At 39.3% G+C, this 17,772-nt stretch overlaps 1 protein-coding gene across 1 annotated transcript in view; it reads right to left on the reverse strand.

Annotated features, from left to right (window-relative positions):
• Positions 1–7,624: 7,624 nt before the first annotated feature.
• The window catches only part of ikbkb (inhibitor of nuclear factor kappa B kinase subunit beta), a 40,883-nt gene continuing 30,735 nt past the window's right edge, over positions 7,625–17,772 (reverse strand). Inside the window, exons 12-22 of the mRNA XM_066644107.1 lie at positions 16,955–17,069; positions 16,726–16,849; positions 15,959–16,110; positions 15,815–15,876; positions 15,624–15,727; positions 15,497–15,546; positions 13,240–13,339; positions 12,951–13,098; positions 11,464–11,585; positions 10,356–10,455; positions 7,625–10,255 (exon numbers count right to left, since the gene is read on the reverse strand). Coding sequence (XP_066500204.1) covers positions 10,208–10,255; positions 10,356–10,455; positions 11,464–11,585; positions 12,951–13,098; positions 13,240–13,339; positions 15,497–15,546; positions 15,624–15,727; positions 15,815–15,876; positions 15,959–16,110; positions 16,726–16,849; positions 16,955–17,069 — 1,125 coding nt within the window. The 3' untranslated portion in view covers positions 7,625–10,207. The remainder of the gene's footprint in view (positions 10,256–10,355; positions 10,456–11,463; positions 11,586–12,950; positions 13,099–13,239; positions 13,340–15,496; positions 15,547–15,623; positions 15,728–15,814; positions 15,877–15,958; positions 16,111–16,725; positions 16,850–16,954; positions 17,070–17,772) is intronic.

Raw genomic sequence — 17,772 nt, forward strand, 5'->3', positions numbered from 1 at the left:
AAACGGAATACAAGGGGAGAGAATTTTCTGTTTCTTGTAATGAGCACGTTTGTCCGCTAGGAGACGGGAGAGATCCGCACTTTATAAACTAATATACATTCATTTCAGCCCTGTGTTTTAATCCTGACTTTAACTGGCCCTTGTCAAATTTGCCTTATCCCCTCAGCGGAAACCCTGATGCCAGTTTAAGAGATGCTCAATTTTTGTATCTAGTGTGTGTTACATGAGCCCTCGGAGCAGCGAGGAAACAAGCCAACACAATGTCCATTAATTTACAATATTTCTACAGCACATCAACTTGTGTATGTGGTTACATATATGTTTAAAGTAAAAAAAGGAAAAAATTCGCCGCTATTTCAGGATTAGTGTGAAAAATCAGGCGTTTCTTGCATTGTCGGGATATTTTAGACTATATTATATTAAAAGTTACAGAAATATTCCTGTTTTTGAGCCTGTCTATTTAATGAATGATCCTCTAAAGGAGAAAAAAAATATATATAGATATACATATATGTGTGTGTGTGTGTTCAAACACCTGAATATTTCACGCAAAGAACATCATTGGGACGCTTATTTCCTTTATTAAAAGGAACAAGGCAAAACACAGGGTGTTGAGACTCGACATGCAGGATAAAGGTATTGTCTCTTAACTGTTTAAACGTCTCAGACATGCATTACATCTTATTTTACATAATCACAAAACAATTCTGTTCCTTACTGTTGTGTAACTTTAGCTTAGATTTTATTGCAAAATGAATCCTCATTTCACCACCTCCACTCACAACTCTAAAACCACTCGCCCAGTTACAGTTAACAAATACTCCCCCAGACAAACATCACGCTGGAATAATTTTTCTCTAACTCCCAACGGAATAAATCATAAAATTACATTATGAGAAGGTATTTCCAGGCTGATCGTTGTTATGTTTAAACTTTACTCAAAGTCCTATAGCCTTATTAACTGTTAACGTTCCCCAAATCTACTAATTGAAGAAATCCGCTAACACTCTTTAACACATTTGTTAATTGGATGCAGATGTTGTAATATAAAATCTTTTTTCTTTAAACGCGCGTCACACTGTTGTGTCTAGAGAGAACCGCTGAACCGCTAGGGGGAGCCAGTCTTATGTGAGAACTAGGAGTTGTTACCGGATGTGAGAAAAAGAAGGGAGGTAAAAAGAATTGATTGAACTGGTACGGCGGAGTTTTAGGGCCACAGCGTTAAAAAAAACAAGATTCCGAGATTAAAGTCAGAATTCCGAGAAAAAAATCTTGGAATAATTCGCTGCGTATAATGGAGCAGACACAGTGTAACTGTGGAATGCAATGTGTTGCAAAAAAAGTTATGCTATGGTATAGATTTCAGGAATAAACACTCTTCTCTTCCACATCAGGGCCACAGTGCGATTAGTATTTAAACCTCGACTCGGTGCACGAACCCATGGCATGTAGTTTCACATGATACAATTAATGATCACGAAAATGATGGATACAGAACGAGTAGAACTCCGGGCCACGAAGCTCCATTGCGTTACGGCTCGGACTCGTACAAAAAATTAAAGCCTTATGAATGAATTATTTATTAAACGCATTCACACGACATGACACAGCCCCTGACTGAGATGCACAAAGGCTTTAGTTTTTTGTTAGAGTCCGAGCAGTAACACGATGGAGCCTCGTGGGCGCCGGAGTTCTACTCAGTTATACTGTGTCTGCTCCATTATACGCAGCGAATTATTCCGAGATTTTTTTCTCGGAATCTTATTTTTTTTATTTATTTTTTTATTTTTTAACGCTGTGGCCCTAATTCTCCGTCGTAAACTGGTTACTGTCTGCTGAGTTACATTAAAAATTAACTTCTCTATGCTGCGTTATTTGTTTCGTCATACACGCATAGCGACGAGGATGTTAAACTTAAACCAACCCGCACTGTTTATGCAATCTCCTGGCGAGCCAACTGTCCCCTTCATTTCGTGGATTAGAATGTTCGACAGTTACGTGCTGGCCCTGGGTGAAGAGTATCTGAGGCTATAAGCATGCACTTCTTATCCATTGTCTGGGAGCTGAAGGTCAACGAATATTTTACAAGTTACACGTCGTGGATGATAAGTAATGCAACTCGACCTAAAGAAAGCTATGACAATAGCGCGCCAAAATGAAACTGCTGTAGCCGAAGCTAAGGTGATAATGGGAGCTGCTGTCGGAGAAGTCCATGCTGTACAGCAGGGTAGCAAGCTGCGTCGAGGCTATGGCACTGACAGGCCACCACAACGGGCTCGTGGTGTGTTGAACATTGCACAAGGAATTACATGCTACAGGTGTGGCTCAGGATAGCATGCTGCTAATTCCCCTGGATGTCCTGCTAACGATGCATTGTGAAGGAGCTGTAATAAGAGAGGACAATTTGCCAAATTGTGTCGGGCAACAAAAAGTTTATGAGGTAACTGCTCCTGAAGAGACTTTTTTGAATATTGAGCGTAAGGCACGCAGCACAGGCAAAATTACATGTACAGTACAGATTCACATGGGCAACTGTCAGACACAGAATCTCGAAATAATGGTGGACATAGGCTCAGCTGTCTCCATTTTATCAGTCTTTCTCTTAATTCCGGCCACTGCCATATATGGTGTAATTCCGCTCTCTCTCTTCGCCAATCGCATTGGGTAAAACAATAAACCATAAGATCAAGCCCTAATAGGGCATTTAAACATCAGTCTTGCAAGAAATTACATATCAAAACAATATTTAAGTATCTCCAACAGTGTTATAATCCTTTGTGTGCAAAACTGCATGTGGAACGCAACACATTTCCATTTCGCGACAGATTTTTCCCTCGGTGTAAAAGTTAGCTAGTTAGCTTACCGGTTACCTTCCTTTTCTCTGAGGGGAAAATCTACCGCCATTGTAATCCTTACGTGTGGAGTACGGATACCAACACAGGACAAACATAATCTCATTGTAAACCTCTCAAAACCACTTAATGTGGTAGCAACTGTCTCATTTGACTGTAACAAGCAGGGGAGGTGGCCGAAGTTAGGGGGCACCAATAATCTTAGCAGTATTGGCACCTACTTAAACAAAAGCGTTTATATTTAAAAACATATTTTCTTTCAAAGTCAAGCAAGTCATTAAGACATTAATCTACACCAATTTGACTCCTGAAAAGTGTTAATTTGAGTGAGTAAAGTACTTCTATTTATTTACAGTTAGATAAGATTTCCAATATTGTAATTAAAGTGGCTGTAATTAATTAATTAATTAATTAGGGGTAATTACGCTACCAATAGCAGTGTACAAGCAGTTTTTCTCACATCCTGCCCTTTCTGCACCAAAATTTGGCCCGGTTAGCTTTGGGTGTAATGCCATAATTGTCAATTGTTTGAAGGCCAATGTAATATTTGGTGACCGCTAGGGTGACCAGATATGAGATGATGAAAGAGGACACGTCTCGTGTACAAGCTTTGCCTGACGTAAACAAGGACTACTGACGTGCAGACTGACCAATTAAATGTTTACAGAGAAGGTTATCGACCAATAACGGTAGCTCTACAGTCAAACCGTGCAATCCGAAGATTTTAGGCTACTTCACCACGCCCCCTTTTCACTCAAGTGAACCAAACGGAGGAGGGGAGGGCGGGACCGGTTTGTGAACGAAATGCTCTATGTTTGTGAATGAAGTTCTATGTAAGCTCTAGAAAAACAAAATCCCGGCTGTTTGTGAAATTCCGCCCGGACATTTTTTTTAAGTCTAAAAGAGAGGACATGTCCAGAGAAAAGAGGACGTCTGGTCACCCTAGTGACCGTATTACTATAGCTGAACTATATATTGTGCAGCGGGGATCTGCAGGACTTGGAAGGGGTTTATTTTCAGCGTTGCAGTTACAGATACTTAATGACATTGTCAGTTCTGCTGCATGCACCACGGTGGTAAGGAAGCTTGTTGAGAATGATGTAATAGAGCCAATTGAAGCATCTGAACTGGGTCTCTCCCATAGTAGTCACCAGATTGAGTGGTAGTGGACAGTTTTTCTCTGCCACATATGGAAGAAATGTTTGCAGAATTACGGGGAGCAATGATTTTCTTTATTAAATCTTCAGAGCACTTACCATCAAGTCATCTTGCATGAGGACAGCCACAATCAAACTACCTTCATCATGCATGATGATCTTTTTTGTTTTAAATGTGTTCCTTATGGACTAGTGTCAGTACCTAGCTGTTTCCAGCGCATGATGTCTATCATTCTGAAGGGTCAGACAGGAGTGCAGTGTTACCTGGATGATATAATCGTCTCAGGGGTGATAGAGGAGGAGCACAACAAGAACCTTAAGTCGTTGCTGCAGGATTCACACTGAATCTTGACAAGTGTCGTATCAGGCAACCTGAACTGTACTTTCTTGGGCAAAAGGACTACAGCCTCACATACTTCACATGTGGCTGCAGTGTCCCAAGCTGGTCAACAACCTACAAACAGTTAGTCTCGGGCCATTTTTAGGGTTTACATCTTGCTATGCAAAATTCATAAAAAAAATATGCAGCTGTAGTGGAGCCATTATGTGCCTTGCTTTGTGGTTCATTTTCTTTGTGACAGAAGAGGCCCATTGGAGTTTTGATAAAGTCATAGTTAACAGCCCTGCTCTTGCATTGTTTAACCCAGAGCTGCCCACCATAGTTACCACAGACACATCAGACTATGGTATTGGGGCCGTGATTACACAGCTGCATTCTGAGGGTACTGATAAGACTGTAGCTTTTGCAACACCCAGGCAGGAAGGAAATACTCCACAATAGAAAAGGAGGCACTGGCATATGTGTGGACGATGGAGAGGTGGAGAATGTACCTGTGGGGAAGGCACTTTACATTATAAACAGATCACACTTCACTTACCACACTGTTGTTATCGAAAGGACATGGAAGAGCTGGTGTGCGCATAACTAGGTGGTCAGCTAGGCTAATGGCCTATACTTACGACATTAAGTATAAACCAGGACGGGAAAATGTCCCAGCTGCCTGTTTATCTCACCTGCCACTGCATTGTGAAGAACCCTGTTTGGACAATGATGAGGACGTTGTTGCACTTACTTCTGTACTGACTGCGGTTAAAAGTGAGGAGACCAAATCTGCATGTGCCTCATGTCCAGTGCAAGTGAAATTGTGTGAATTGCTCACTTTCAGATGGCCTAGGTCTCTGAAAGTTCTGGAACAGTTCTACAGCCATATTTCATGCTACAGAATGAACTGTCCCTCCAAGATAGTTGTGTGGTACAGGGCAAAAACCGCCTTGTGGTACCAGAAAGCCTTCAGCCTAAGCTTATTTCCCTGGCACACAACAAGGCCTTGTCAGAACAAAAAAATGTCTGAGAGAGTTATACTGGTGGCTATGGAGGCATTCATCCAAGCATGTGTAGCAAGTCAGCTGTAACACATCCCACACCAATGCTGTGCCATAGCCTACCACTGCCTGGGAAAAGCTGGCAATTGACATCATGGGGCTATTTGACAACGCAACCTTAAACACTCGCTTTTTGTGATCACACTGATAGATTATTTCAGCAAATGGACTGAATTTGATGTTGTGCCACATGCTACAACACATGCGGTCATCCAGTTCCTATCTTCAATGTTCAGTAGAGAGGGCAATCCAAAAGAACTTATATCCAACAATGGATCACAATTCACATCTCATGAGTTTGCATCCTTTCTGAAGGAAAGAGGGATTATGCACAGAACATCATCTGTTTATTACCCTCGTGTGAACTGTGAGATTGAACGCTTCTGCCTGCAGACTGCTTCACTAGAGCACAAGGAGTGGAAAAAATTCACCAAAGACTTCTTGCAAGCATATCATGCAACTATGCATGCTACACTCTGTGCTCCCCTGCTGAAATGTTACATGGGAGACCAATGTGCACAAACCTCCATGTTTCAGGTCTCAATGTGCCTTTGATGAATGCCTCCACATGTGTATCCATCCCTGGCCACCAGTATAACTCTCTTAGACATTTTATTTGTTCTGACAGTGCATTGGTGTTTATCACATGCCAGATGCAAGACATGTCTTTTTTCAATGCGGATCTTATGTACAAGTGAAGAAACCTGGAATTCTTCCAAAGACTCAGACTATGTTCGGAAATCCCCATAAAGTGATGGCAAAGAGGAGGACGTATTCGTATGAACTGTCAGGTGCTGGAATGCATCTCACCTACCACTTGCGTTTCTGCGAATGGAAATCAAGGATCCAAGTGATTTGTCACGGATTAATGTTGACATTACAAAATCTGCCCAAAATACTCAGGCCAGAGCCTCATTGAGGTCTCTATGCCACTGGAAGGTACCATCATGGCATACCTACCCGCTAAGGACATCTCAATTCATTAATGCTGCTCCTCTGTAGTATTTAACTTTCAAGGCTGCTACTCATCCACTTTCCACTGATCTGATGATCTTAGCAGTCTTAAGGCCAAGTTTGACTATCGCATTGCATAACCACTACCCCTTTATCACTGCAGCACTTTAAGGACTTGAATTATGTATCTTAACATATTTGTAAGTGAGTCACATTAGAGACATGCTGTGAAAGCAGTAGTATATTAGCTTGTTGCAAGGACACACACTATCACATGCTCACAAGAAATAATACAACTTTGAAGATACTGGATACTTGTACAAGCATTCAATTCAGACACAATTTCCTCCCTCAGAATACTGCCTCAGTAAACAGCATTCAGGTTGTTTTAGACACAGGCCAGGAGTTTTCATATACAGGTGCTCAGTAAATTAGAATATCATCAAAAAGTTAATTTATTTCAGTAATTCAATTCAAAAAGTAAACTCATATATTATATAGATTTGTAGTGGAGTATGGACAAATATGAATACCGAAGACAGATTTGGACAGATTGAAATGAAGAAATGAAAAGTTTTGAATTAAAACTTCTCCAGTCTGAATAGGACCTTTCCTCTGCGACCAAGTCACATTCCAGAGGACTGTTTGTACATGCGGGGTTGAAGGACTTTACAACCACGCACACACACATAAGATCAAACACTCTCCAGGGCATCTGGATCCCCCGACACCCCTAACCTCTTCAGGAACTCGAGATAACCGATTTTATGATACTTTTAAGAGACAGAAACCTCAAACAAAGAAGAGAGCTTTTACGGCCGTCTATGACAATGGCACCTAAATGACGGCTCCTTATCTCGAGCCCACTAAACAGGGCCAACAAATGTTTTAACCAAAAGTGACCTCGAGCGAACCCCCGTGAATCACCCGCCGAAGCATGGATCAACAGCGACACCAAATGGACACTGGCGAAACTACGCCTCGCTCGGAGTCGCTGGAAAACAATAGCGGAAAATAATCAAACTCTGATTATTTGTGTATTAAACCTATATATTAATGTCACTTTCTGTACCCTCAGATGAATGCCTACATCCTAATGAAATGTGTATATTGTGGACTGTTTCTATCATGAAGAGAAATCCTACCTCTGAATAGGACTAAACGAATTAATATTCTTTCCCAGCATAGCATCATAAATGGGACGTAAAGATGAAACCTTATGTAACTGTCTGATGTTAATAGTCCAATGTACTCATTGTTATATGTTGATAACGGGTATAAGAATTTTGATACGAGAAATTCATATTCTTTATGTGTGAATCAATGATTCAAACCCCCTTCGACTCTCTCCCCCTAGCGAGAGTCACGTGAGACTGAATTTGTGTCCAATCAGAAAGAGGACTCCTCCCGTTAAGGCGTGACCGCGCCAGACTTGAAAACAGAGAACAGCCTAACGCAAGTTCAGTTCGAAGTTCTGAAGAGTTGCGAGGACTCTACAGAAGTAACGGACCACGAAAGAAAGCTGGAAAGAGAGGACGCCGACGAGAAAACTTTGAACAACAAACACTCTCTTCTCCACGACGACGACGAAACAAAGGAAAAACTCAGAGACTTCATTTAAAGCTTACGAGAGACGTCTCGAAATTAGCTAAGAGTATGAAGTTTTACTAATACGTCGAGTAATTTGAATATCTTCTTTTCTTTTAATCGTGTTTATGTCTTATAACCCAATCTAAGTTTAATCTCACGACTGATAGAAGCAGGTGAACTTATTCGTGGCCAGAGTAAGGAAACACTGCCGAGACACCATAAAGTCTTAGAATAAGTGAATTTATTGAAGCGGTTTTCAGTTCTGGAGCTGCAGCAACCAGCGAACCTTCGTCTAAGACGTCCATATTTTGGACTCTCCCACTCCGGACCGAAGGCCGAAGAGAGGATCCTGCCGCCGGCGTCATCACACTTCGGGTACGCCCGAGATAACTCAATCAACGAAGAAAGACCTCCACGCTAACTCAGCCTGGATGCTTCTGCGGTAAGAACCGCGAGACTAAGTGAGACTCCCAGGACTTCAAAGAGCCTCTGCATCCAAACGAGTGGTGAAAATCGACGAAAAGTAAGCTAAACTTATGCATTTCCAGAGCTGAAAAACCGAATTGAGTTCTTGATAAATTTTGTATTAATTAAACCTTAGCTAGTAACTTTAGTCACAAGTCAGAAGCGCCTAGCTCACCTTTAAGCTCGAATCAGTTCCCCCTGCCGGACACCGTGAGATTACAAGGTTGTGCTATGTTAATTAAATATTTCTCTTTATTAATAAAACTCTCATTCTTGGAAATCACAGTCTTTGCAATTTGTTCATTAATTTCCTGAAAATCCTGACGAACTCATTTTAGCATGATTATTATTCATTCTCAAACTAATTATTAATGTTTTAATTGCTTAAGCCAATTATAAATCTTAATTAATTTCACTCAGTCAAATATCAGAGGTTGGAGGAGTTTGAATAAGGTCAAGGCTATAAAACAATTATATAAATTATATGTATATGTATTTGTGGTGTACCTTACTACGCTACAGATTCATCACAAACAGTGATCTATTTCAAGTGTTTATTTTAATGTTGATGATTATGGCGTATGGCCAATGAAAACCCAAAAGTAATATTATTAGAATAATATATAAGCAAAAACAAAACAAAACAAAACAAAAAGAAAGACCAAAACCAGTGGACGAACACCAGTAGATGACATGGCTCCACAAACATCCCAGATTGTGGAAACTTTACACTAGACCTCAAGCAGCTTGAATTGTGTGCCTCTCCACTCTTCCTCCAGACTCTGGGACCTCTTTTTTCTAAATGAAATGCAACATTTTATTTCATCTTTGACCAAGACTTTGAACCACTGAGCAACAGGCCAGTCCTTTTTCTCCTTGGCCCAGGTAAGATGCTTCTTGTGTTGTCTCTGGGTCATGAGTGACTTGACACAAGGAGTGCGACGGTTGTAGCCCATGTACTGGGCATGTCTGTGTGTGGTGGCTCTTGAAGCACTGCAGCACTGATCCGCTCCTTGTGAATCTCCCCCAAATTTTTGAATGGCCTTTTCTTTAAAATCCTTTCAAGGCTGAGGTTATCCCTTTTGCTTGTGCACCTTTTTCTACAATACTTTTTCCTTCCACTCAACTTTCCATTAATATGCTTGGAAACAGCAGGAGGGTGTTAGTGACTGCTTTCTGTACATCTGTCAAGTCAGCAGTCTTCCCCATGATTGTGTAGCATACTGAACCAGACTAAGGGACCATTTTAAAGGCTTAGGAAACCTTTTCAGGTGTTTTGTGTTAATTTTTCTTATTTTCTGAAATAATGACTTTTGAGTCTCATTGGCTGTAAGCAATAATCATCAACGTTATAAGAAATAAACGCTTGAAATACTGAAATAAATGAACTCTTTGATGATTTTTTTATTCTAATTTATTGAGATGCACTAGTACATATCACCCAATTGTGCTGGATGCCTCCCCTAAAAAGGTTGCACACTAATATTTCATGGACTGCCTTTAGGTATTATTACAGCTCAACGTCTCTGTGGTATTGTTTCAATAATTTTATACAATGTCACCACATTTATGTCCATCCAGAGCTGCATTCTTTTTGGCTGAGATCTTTACAATGAGTCAAGTTGCAGGTGGTTGCCTCTTTTCCTTCCTTTTTCACAGTCACAGTACATTGAGTGCTGGCCATGGGACACTTAGCCTTTGGTCATTGGCAATGAAGCTTTGTTGGTTTATTTACATAATTCCAAATTATGACCTTTTTGGACCCGGCTGTTTATATGTAAAATGGTTTGAAGGTAAAATGAAATATCAGGAGAAGTCCTGGTTTCCACTGAGCCAAGTCCATTCCTGCAGCAACTGGAAGTGGGAGATAGATACAATGAGCAATGAGATATTCAGAATCAAACATTCGGCTTTAATCATGGATGAGTTTGTGTGTGTATGTATATTAGTGTACCTCCATGCTAGTTTCTGTCTCCTTAATTGTTTCTTGTATCAGACTCTGCAATCGATTCTCAAATGTCTTGCTTTCTTCAATTACTACCAAAGACTCTTCTCTGCAGACATATAAAAAGATGTGTTGTAATATACCACATAAAATGCATAAAGCAATACATATTTGAAACCTCTTAGCATTTGCATACACATGATTTACAAACAATGTTCACTCAAATTCAAACAGCACACTGTAATTGCATATTGCTGTCAGATGATGTCAGATGGGTAACTTCATAATGTATCTAGAAAGTTTCACATTTTACAGTACATTGACATATGTTTTTAAAAAGGTTGTTTAAAAAATAATACTAGACACTTAAGATTTCAATATCATAACAGAAAAGAGTGAGTAATCCAGGCTTTTGGCCATATACATTTGACCATGTTATGTTTAAGTACAGGGCGGCACGGTGGCGCAGCAGGTAGTGTCGCAGTCACACAGCTCCAGGGACCTGGAGGTTGTTGGTTTGATTCCCGCTCTAGGTGACTCTCTTTGAGGAGTTGGTGTGTGTGTTTCCTCCGGGTGCTCCGGTTTCCTCCCACGGTCCAAAAACAGGTTGAATGGTGACTCCAAAGTGTCCGTAGGTGTGAATGTGTGTATCTGTGTTGCCCTGTGAAGGACTGGCGCCCCCTCCAGGGTGTATTCCCCGCCTTGCGCCCAATGATTCCAGGTATGCTCTGGACCCACCGTGACCCTGAATTGGATAAGCGGTTACAGATAATGAATGAATGAATGTTTAAGTGCATTTGCATGTACACAATACTTCCAGACAGTATGATCCGCATAAAGGATACCATTTAAAAAAAAAAAACACAGAGCAACAAAATACTTGCACCGACTTCTGATTACAACTGTGGAGCCAGAAATGGGTGAGAAACATTTTATTCTTGACTACTAAAGGGAGAGTGTGTGTACCTAATAAAGTGATCTTACAAATTGGCGCACACACAGTACCACTTTGCACAAACTAAGTGCACACACAGTACATTACAAATATAATAGAAACATTACACAAACACATTTAAGCTGTTTTTCATACTTATTTCCAAATACAAACTGTACTCACGGTTGGTGGAGAGTGAGAAAACTGCTGGGAGGAGCAGGACGATGTTGCAGTGGTGGCGGGCCGGAGGAAGGTGGGGTCCGTCCTCCATCTGGACTTCCACTAACCGGACTCCGAACTTTACTCTGGAATTCACATAACAGCTGTCAATTTTGAAATTAACCTTTCTTTTTTTAATGGATTCTAAAATGTGATCTGAGCTTTGTTTAAGTCATAATAAATGATGAAAGTTTAAAGATACAGTATGTACATTTGTTTGTTAAAACTAAAAGAATTCTCAAGAATTTCCAAGTCAAGGGTATAAAAAAAATATATATTTTTTCTGTTGCTGCAAGTTGCTCAGTGAAGCCTGAAATATAATATTCATTCAAAAGACAGCTGTCCAATCAGTCCTGTATTTTGGACCATTTCAGACATTACAAATTAATGTCACATGCATAGTGTAAAAAGACATGTTTGGCCCCTCAACAATGCAAAAATAAACTCCCACTGTTATACTTACTGTCAGAAAATAAACTACCAAATATTTTATTGGGGACATATTATGAAAAGGGTTTTAATTAATTTAAGTGCAAATCTAGGGGTTCAGGGACATAGAGAATTATGGTAGACATCTGAGATGTCTGTGCTGCCATTCCACTGCTTTCATGCGATCACTCAGGTTGGTGGTGCAGAGTGGTGCTGATATCTCTGGGAGCCCTCTTATCTGTGTTACTTTTCAAACTCTCCATTTTTAGTAATGCTGTTTTAATAAGGTTGAGTGGAGCTACAACTCGCACTTTATTCTTGCAGTGCTGAGCCTGGAGTAGCAACGACCAAGGCTCTGTTCTCCATATTACAGGTCAGTGCAGCATCACAATATATTTGAAGCTGTAATTTTATGTTATAGTGTTCCTTTAATGTACACCCATTGTGGACAGACAGTTTGTATAATTGCTACAAAAAAATAAATTAATGAGATACTGTTGAGCAGCTGGACATGAGCCTAAGGTCTTCATGCTTATTGCCAGGCATGGTACAAGCTTAAAAAAAACTGTAATTTCTGTTATGAGTTATGAACCTTTTAACTTTCATCTTATCTCTCTAAAAGACATAGTACCGTAGAACAGGTAATAAGTAAGCTTGAGATGTGTGCCAATGATGTGTGTAGCTGTTTCCTCTAGACCTGAACTGATTAGAACACTTGACTAACATATGCTAGAGTGCGAACATGACAGCAGTGGAGTTATAGAACCTGGAGTATATTATTGCATAAAAAATTTGTGCACAAGTGTGTATTTGTTGTGATTATACTGGGATGAGCAAATGAGATCTTTATAATGATGTTCTCAACTGCTAGCTTTCCCATGCTCTACTTGTACAAAATTGTCTTTATCCCCTTCTTATCCAACTTATCATTTTCAGGCTTATGATTAGGAGTATTTTGGCATCACTGGATTTACTGTAAGAGCTCCTAAATACAAACATGAAACACTTTTGTTGTGACTCACACAGGCCACTTTGAGCAGGTTCCATAGCTCTTTCTGTCTCTTTTCTTGCATTTGGAGAAGCTCATGTTCACACTGAGCCATGCTGCTCACCACACCCTCTACCTTAGGCAGCAACTCCATCACCCTCTGCCTACACACAACTGTCTTACTGCAGGAACACACAAGCAGAAAACAGGTATAAAACAAAGCCTGTACATCATGATAAAGAGTATGCCATTAAAAGTGTGTTGGTTACACTGGTTATGGTAATATTAAACACAATAATCAAGATGTAAACCCACAAACAAACCTGAGATGCATGTAGAATTCCCGGAGCTTTTTCTCATAGAACTGAATTGCCTGGACCACCAGTTTCACCACCTCCTGACAATCACCTACGCACCTCTGATCTAAAGTAATATCATAGCAATATATTACAATTATGTTATTTTTACAGTGCAGCTAATCTGATATATTATGTATTAAATCTTAATATCCATTAATATAGGAAAGTATTGACTAATATACTGGGAGACAGTATATTAGAAAAGTTTTTCAGAAAAGTTGAGAGTTATTGTAGCAAAAAGAGAAACTCTATGAGGCATTCATTTCACAAGAAACACTGAGTTTACAAACTCATATAGTGTATCTATCCTGCCTCTATGCCCTTTAGTTGCTTCCTTCCATACTCACTCAAAAATGAACTCATTGAACATTGCCACCAGCAAAGTTCCCCTTAACCATACTCCTGAAATATCAGTGAGTGTTTACATGCAATTAAATGCAATGTTCATGCTTGACATCGAAAAACACTTTTTGAAAAATTCAAGAATGTTTACTCATAATTTGCTAGCTCTCAAGTCTGTTTGGGTGCTCAAAACCAGTCTAAAGTTTTTACAACGCCCTGGTGTCAGTAAAAGGCAAAAATACCCCAAAGTGCCTCAGTCTAATATGCTAGGTGTCCTCTCTCTGCTCATAGCAGTGAAAAGGCTTCTGGAGTTTTTTAGACAACAGAGAGAATTCCAAACATTGAAAAGCATAAACCAAGATGAGGATATTGCTCTACTTCTGCTTCATATTTGGGTAATATTAACTTATTTTTGCTGTATTGGATTACTTAAGGTGGAAATGTCTCCAAATTCAGAAGGCAGCTAACTGCATTACCGAAGGTAACTAAACAACTTGAGTAACAAATCAATTTCTGTGGTAATTCAAATAGTAAATAGTAAATTCAAATAGACTCTACAAACGAGAGTCATTTTTATTCCCTCAAACATATTGTTCCACAATAAAAGATGCAGAGCTTCTGAAGAGAACTGCCATTACCCACAATTCCCCCTCACAACGTTCCCTTTAATAATCTATTCTTAATTGTATATCTGCAGTTGTGTTTCTTCATGTGGTCATGTGAACAGCATATTCTGATTTTTTAGATTGGAGTAAGGTCTAGAAATCAGATTAAGAAATCAGTTTAAGAGAGCTAGATTTAAGCTCAGTAATCTGATTTCTCAGTGCATTTCTACATATACCCTGACTTTTTTTCAAATTTTTTGGTCTGCACTTACACGCATAGATAACCAGACAGAGAGGAGAATTGTCTCTGACACATAATATGAAGTTCCTTTGTTTTTCTGTATCTGAAAATTCATCAAGTACTTGTTTCCCCAGTCCTCACTGCAAACACCCGTCCAGAAGCTCAGGTCTGTCTGTAACTAATTGGTTACACAAGCTGAATCCAAAAACAGAAGCTCATTTAAAAATCTATCTCCATCACAGCAACAGTGAAGAGAAAGCTGTGAGAAAGGCAGCCCTGTGTAATATTAAAAAAAAAAAAAAAATTTTCAGGTAAAGCAAAGATGCATAAGAAATGCCACAGCAGGAAGTTTATATCAATATTTTCTGTGATATTACTGGCTGTTGTAAAGCAGAAATCAGATTATTATCAGTAAATGTGTGGATCAGACTACCCACAAAATCTTATTTGGTGCAGTTATTTGATTAAGCGCATGAAAAAGCCTCAGGCGTCCAAGGCTAGGAGTTTAAGACGGCAAAACTGACCTTGTTCTCTCTGGGTTGGTAGGATTACCCTCCTTCTAAATTAGCATAGTGCTATCAAATGCAGAGATCTGTAAGCTGGCATAATAGTTCTGGGCTGTTGGCATTTCCCTATAAATGAACTGAGCTGTCCAACAGTAATGTGTTGCAGTTACATGTCTTAAAGGAAGCCTGTGCTTGTCTCAACCTTCAAGCTTTGTAGTGTGTTATGATTAGAAGAGTGGAACTACCAATGACCAAAGGAGAAAATTGGGGGAAAAAAAAATTGTGGCCATCCAGATATGTAAAGACCATCGAGCAACAACATAAGTTTTCTTAGGAAGAGGTTCATATCCCAAATATCAAGACAACTGAAATTTCTATAGTAAATACATCAGAAAACAGAATAAAAACTCAGATGTGTAAATAAAGACTAGATTATGTAGATTTTTTACATTTTAAATATTTATTTGAATATATATGGCTACCAATACAATATTTTAGCTGATGATTGATCCTGACTGATATCTTACCTCTGGGTTTTTCTCTGAGCTTACGGAACAACTCCATTGCCTTCACCTCTCTGAGAACACAAAATTTAAATGTAAGAATAAAAAGTAAATGCATATGTGTACTGTACTGTTGTGGGTTTGCACTCACAATGATTCCAGAACTTCACCACTTCTCCAGGGATGTCTCTGCAGATCCACTATATCAGTCTGAAGTTTCATCATCTCCTCTTCCAACTTATTCACATCCTCTGTCTGCAAAAATACACATAAATATACACAATACACATTCATAATGCACAATACCTGTACCTATTTAATGACAGAGACATGCTCTTGTACCTGGCCTTGGATCAGTGCAGTTTGCTCCATATCTTTCCATCCACTCAGTAACTTCTCTGATGCTATAAGAACAAAGCGAAATCAACACCACAACACTAATCATGGAATGACGTTTTGAGAAATGATGAAACGTGTTTGTTTCACCTATGCCGGTAGCTCTCTGTTCCTGGTATTTGTCCATGTCTATGTGCAGGCTGGTTGTGAAGAACTCAAGTGTAGCTTTGAGTCTCTGGTGAACAGACACCATTTCATTCTTCTGCTTGGACAAGGTACCATTGTGCCTTAGCAGGCTCATACTGAGAGATAGGGAGAAAGATTGTGTGCACTGTCAGAAGAACTGTCACTGTGGTAGTACCCTCAAGGGTACATATTCATACTTTTAATTATGGAACACAATTTCACCTTATTCTATTATGATTGTAGATTTTAAAATTGTACTGAATTCATACTCCCAATTTCACCTCCAGGACGTACAATATTTTGTTTTATTTTACACAGTTCTAAATGAAAGATCTCTAAAGAAGGAACTGTTATGTAAATTTTAGGGAACACAACAGGACTTTAAAATCACTGTTCTTTAAAGCTTTAAAGGCACATTTAAGCAGTCCTTTTAGTGACCAATAATGTACCTCTACCATACAATTTCTTACCAGAGTGTGTGATAAAAGGGAGAGTAACAAAAATGTTCTTATTTTATATATAATTTTTTAATCTGATTGTGACAATCCAAGAATATTTTGCATAGAAATAAGAAACAAAATCCATGCAGATAATAACTTTCATGCATGCGCCTAGTTTCAGATTGTGTCATAGTACACACAGTAAAATTTCTTGAATATATCCCAAAATATGTGTGACTGAAACTCTGTCTCAATTCATTTTCATTATGCAAATGTGTGCGGCTGTCTTACATGGCTGCCTTCTGGCCCTGCTGAAGCTTCTGCCAATCCTCCTTCAGTGCTCTTATTGTGTGCCAGGCTTGGCCACATATTCTCCTTTGAGGACTGTATGGTAGCATTCTCTTAGGCTCAGTTTCTTACACAACATGATAAAGAAATATTAGATTGAGACTTGAGCAACTGTGTAACACCTTGCTAAAATCAATCAGTGACTGTTTTGAATGTGTAAATGGTGACTCACGGATGAATCTGATGTTCTCAGGAAGTATTCGAGGGCTGAATTGGGGTTCGTAGTTGCAACAAGAGCGATCAAACAAGAAAACTAATGGCACATCTGCCCGACGACCATCAACCATCTAATAAGCAGAAGATAATATGTGTCTAGCCTCAGTCAAATGTCAAGAATAATGTAAAGAGCAAATGCATTTGAACTGCAGCATTTGACACTCAATTTGAAAAATATTTCTTTGACTTAAAAATAAATACATACATAATTTTATATTGTTGCTGTCTACAGAAATAAATATATTTGGAAATTTCTCAGATTTTCCAGTTTTAGCATTCAGAAATGCTCCAAAATGTATTGAAAATATATTTACATTGAAAATTGAATAACATTTTTTTGCCTTCCCTTGTAAAGTCAGAATACATGTTTTCTTTCAGACAGCAATATTATGTAATTACTACAATCAGTAATGTAATAATTATCTATGGAACAATTAGAGTATGTTATGAAACATAAATACATTTACATATTTCAATTCTGTAAGTCATTAGTTTCAATTTTCAGAATGGCAAAATGTACCAAAAATGCATCCAAAGTTTTTTAGTCCACAAAATATGTTTTTTTGGGCGGCAAGGTGGCGCAGCATGTAGTGTCACACAGCTCCAGGAACCTGGAGGTTGTGGGTTCGATTCCCGCTCCAGGTGACTGTCTGTGAGGAGTTTGTGTGTTCTCCCCGTGTCCGCGTGGGTTTCCTCCAGGTGCTCCGGTTTCCTCCCACAGTCCAAAAACACACGTTGGAAGGTGGATTGGCGACTCAAAAGTGTCCACAGGTG

The sequence above is a fragment of the Hoplias malabaricus genome, chromosome 14, assembly GCF_029633855.1.
Source record: "Hoplias malabaricus isolate fHopMal1 chromosome 14, fHopMal1.hap1, whole genome shotgun sequence".
NCBI lineage: Eukaryota > Metazoa > Chordata > Actinopteri > Characiformes > Erythrinidae > Hoplias > Hoplias malabaricus.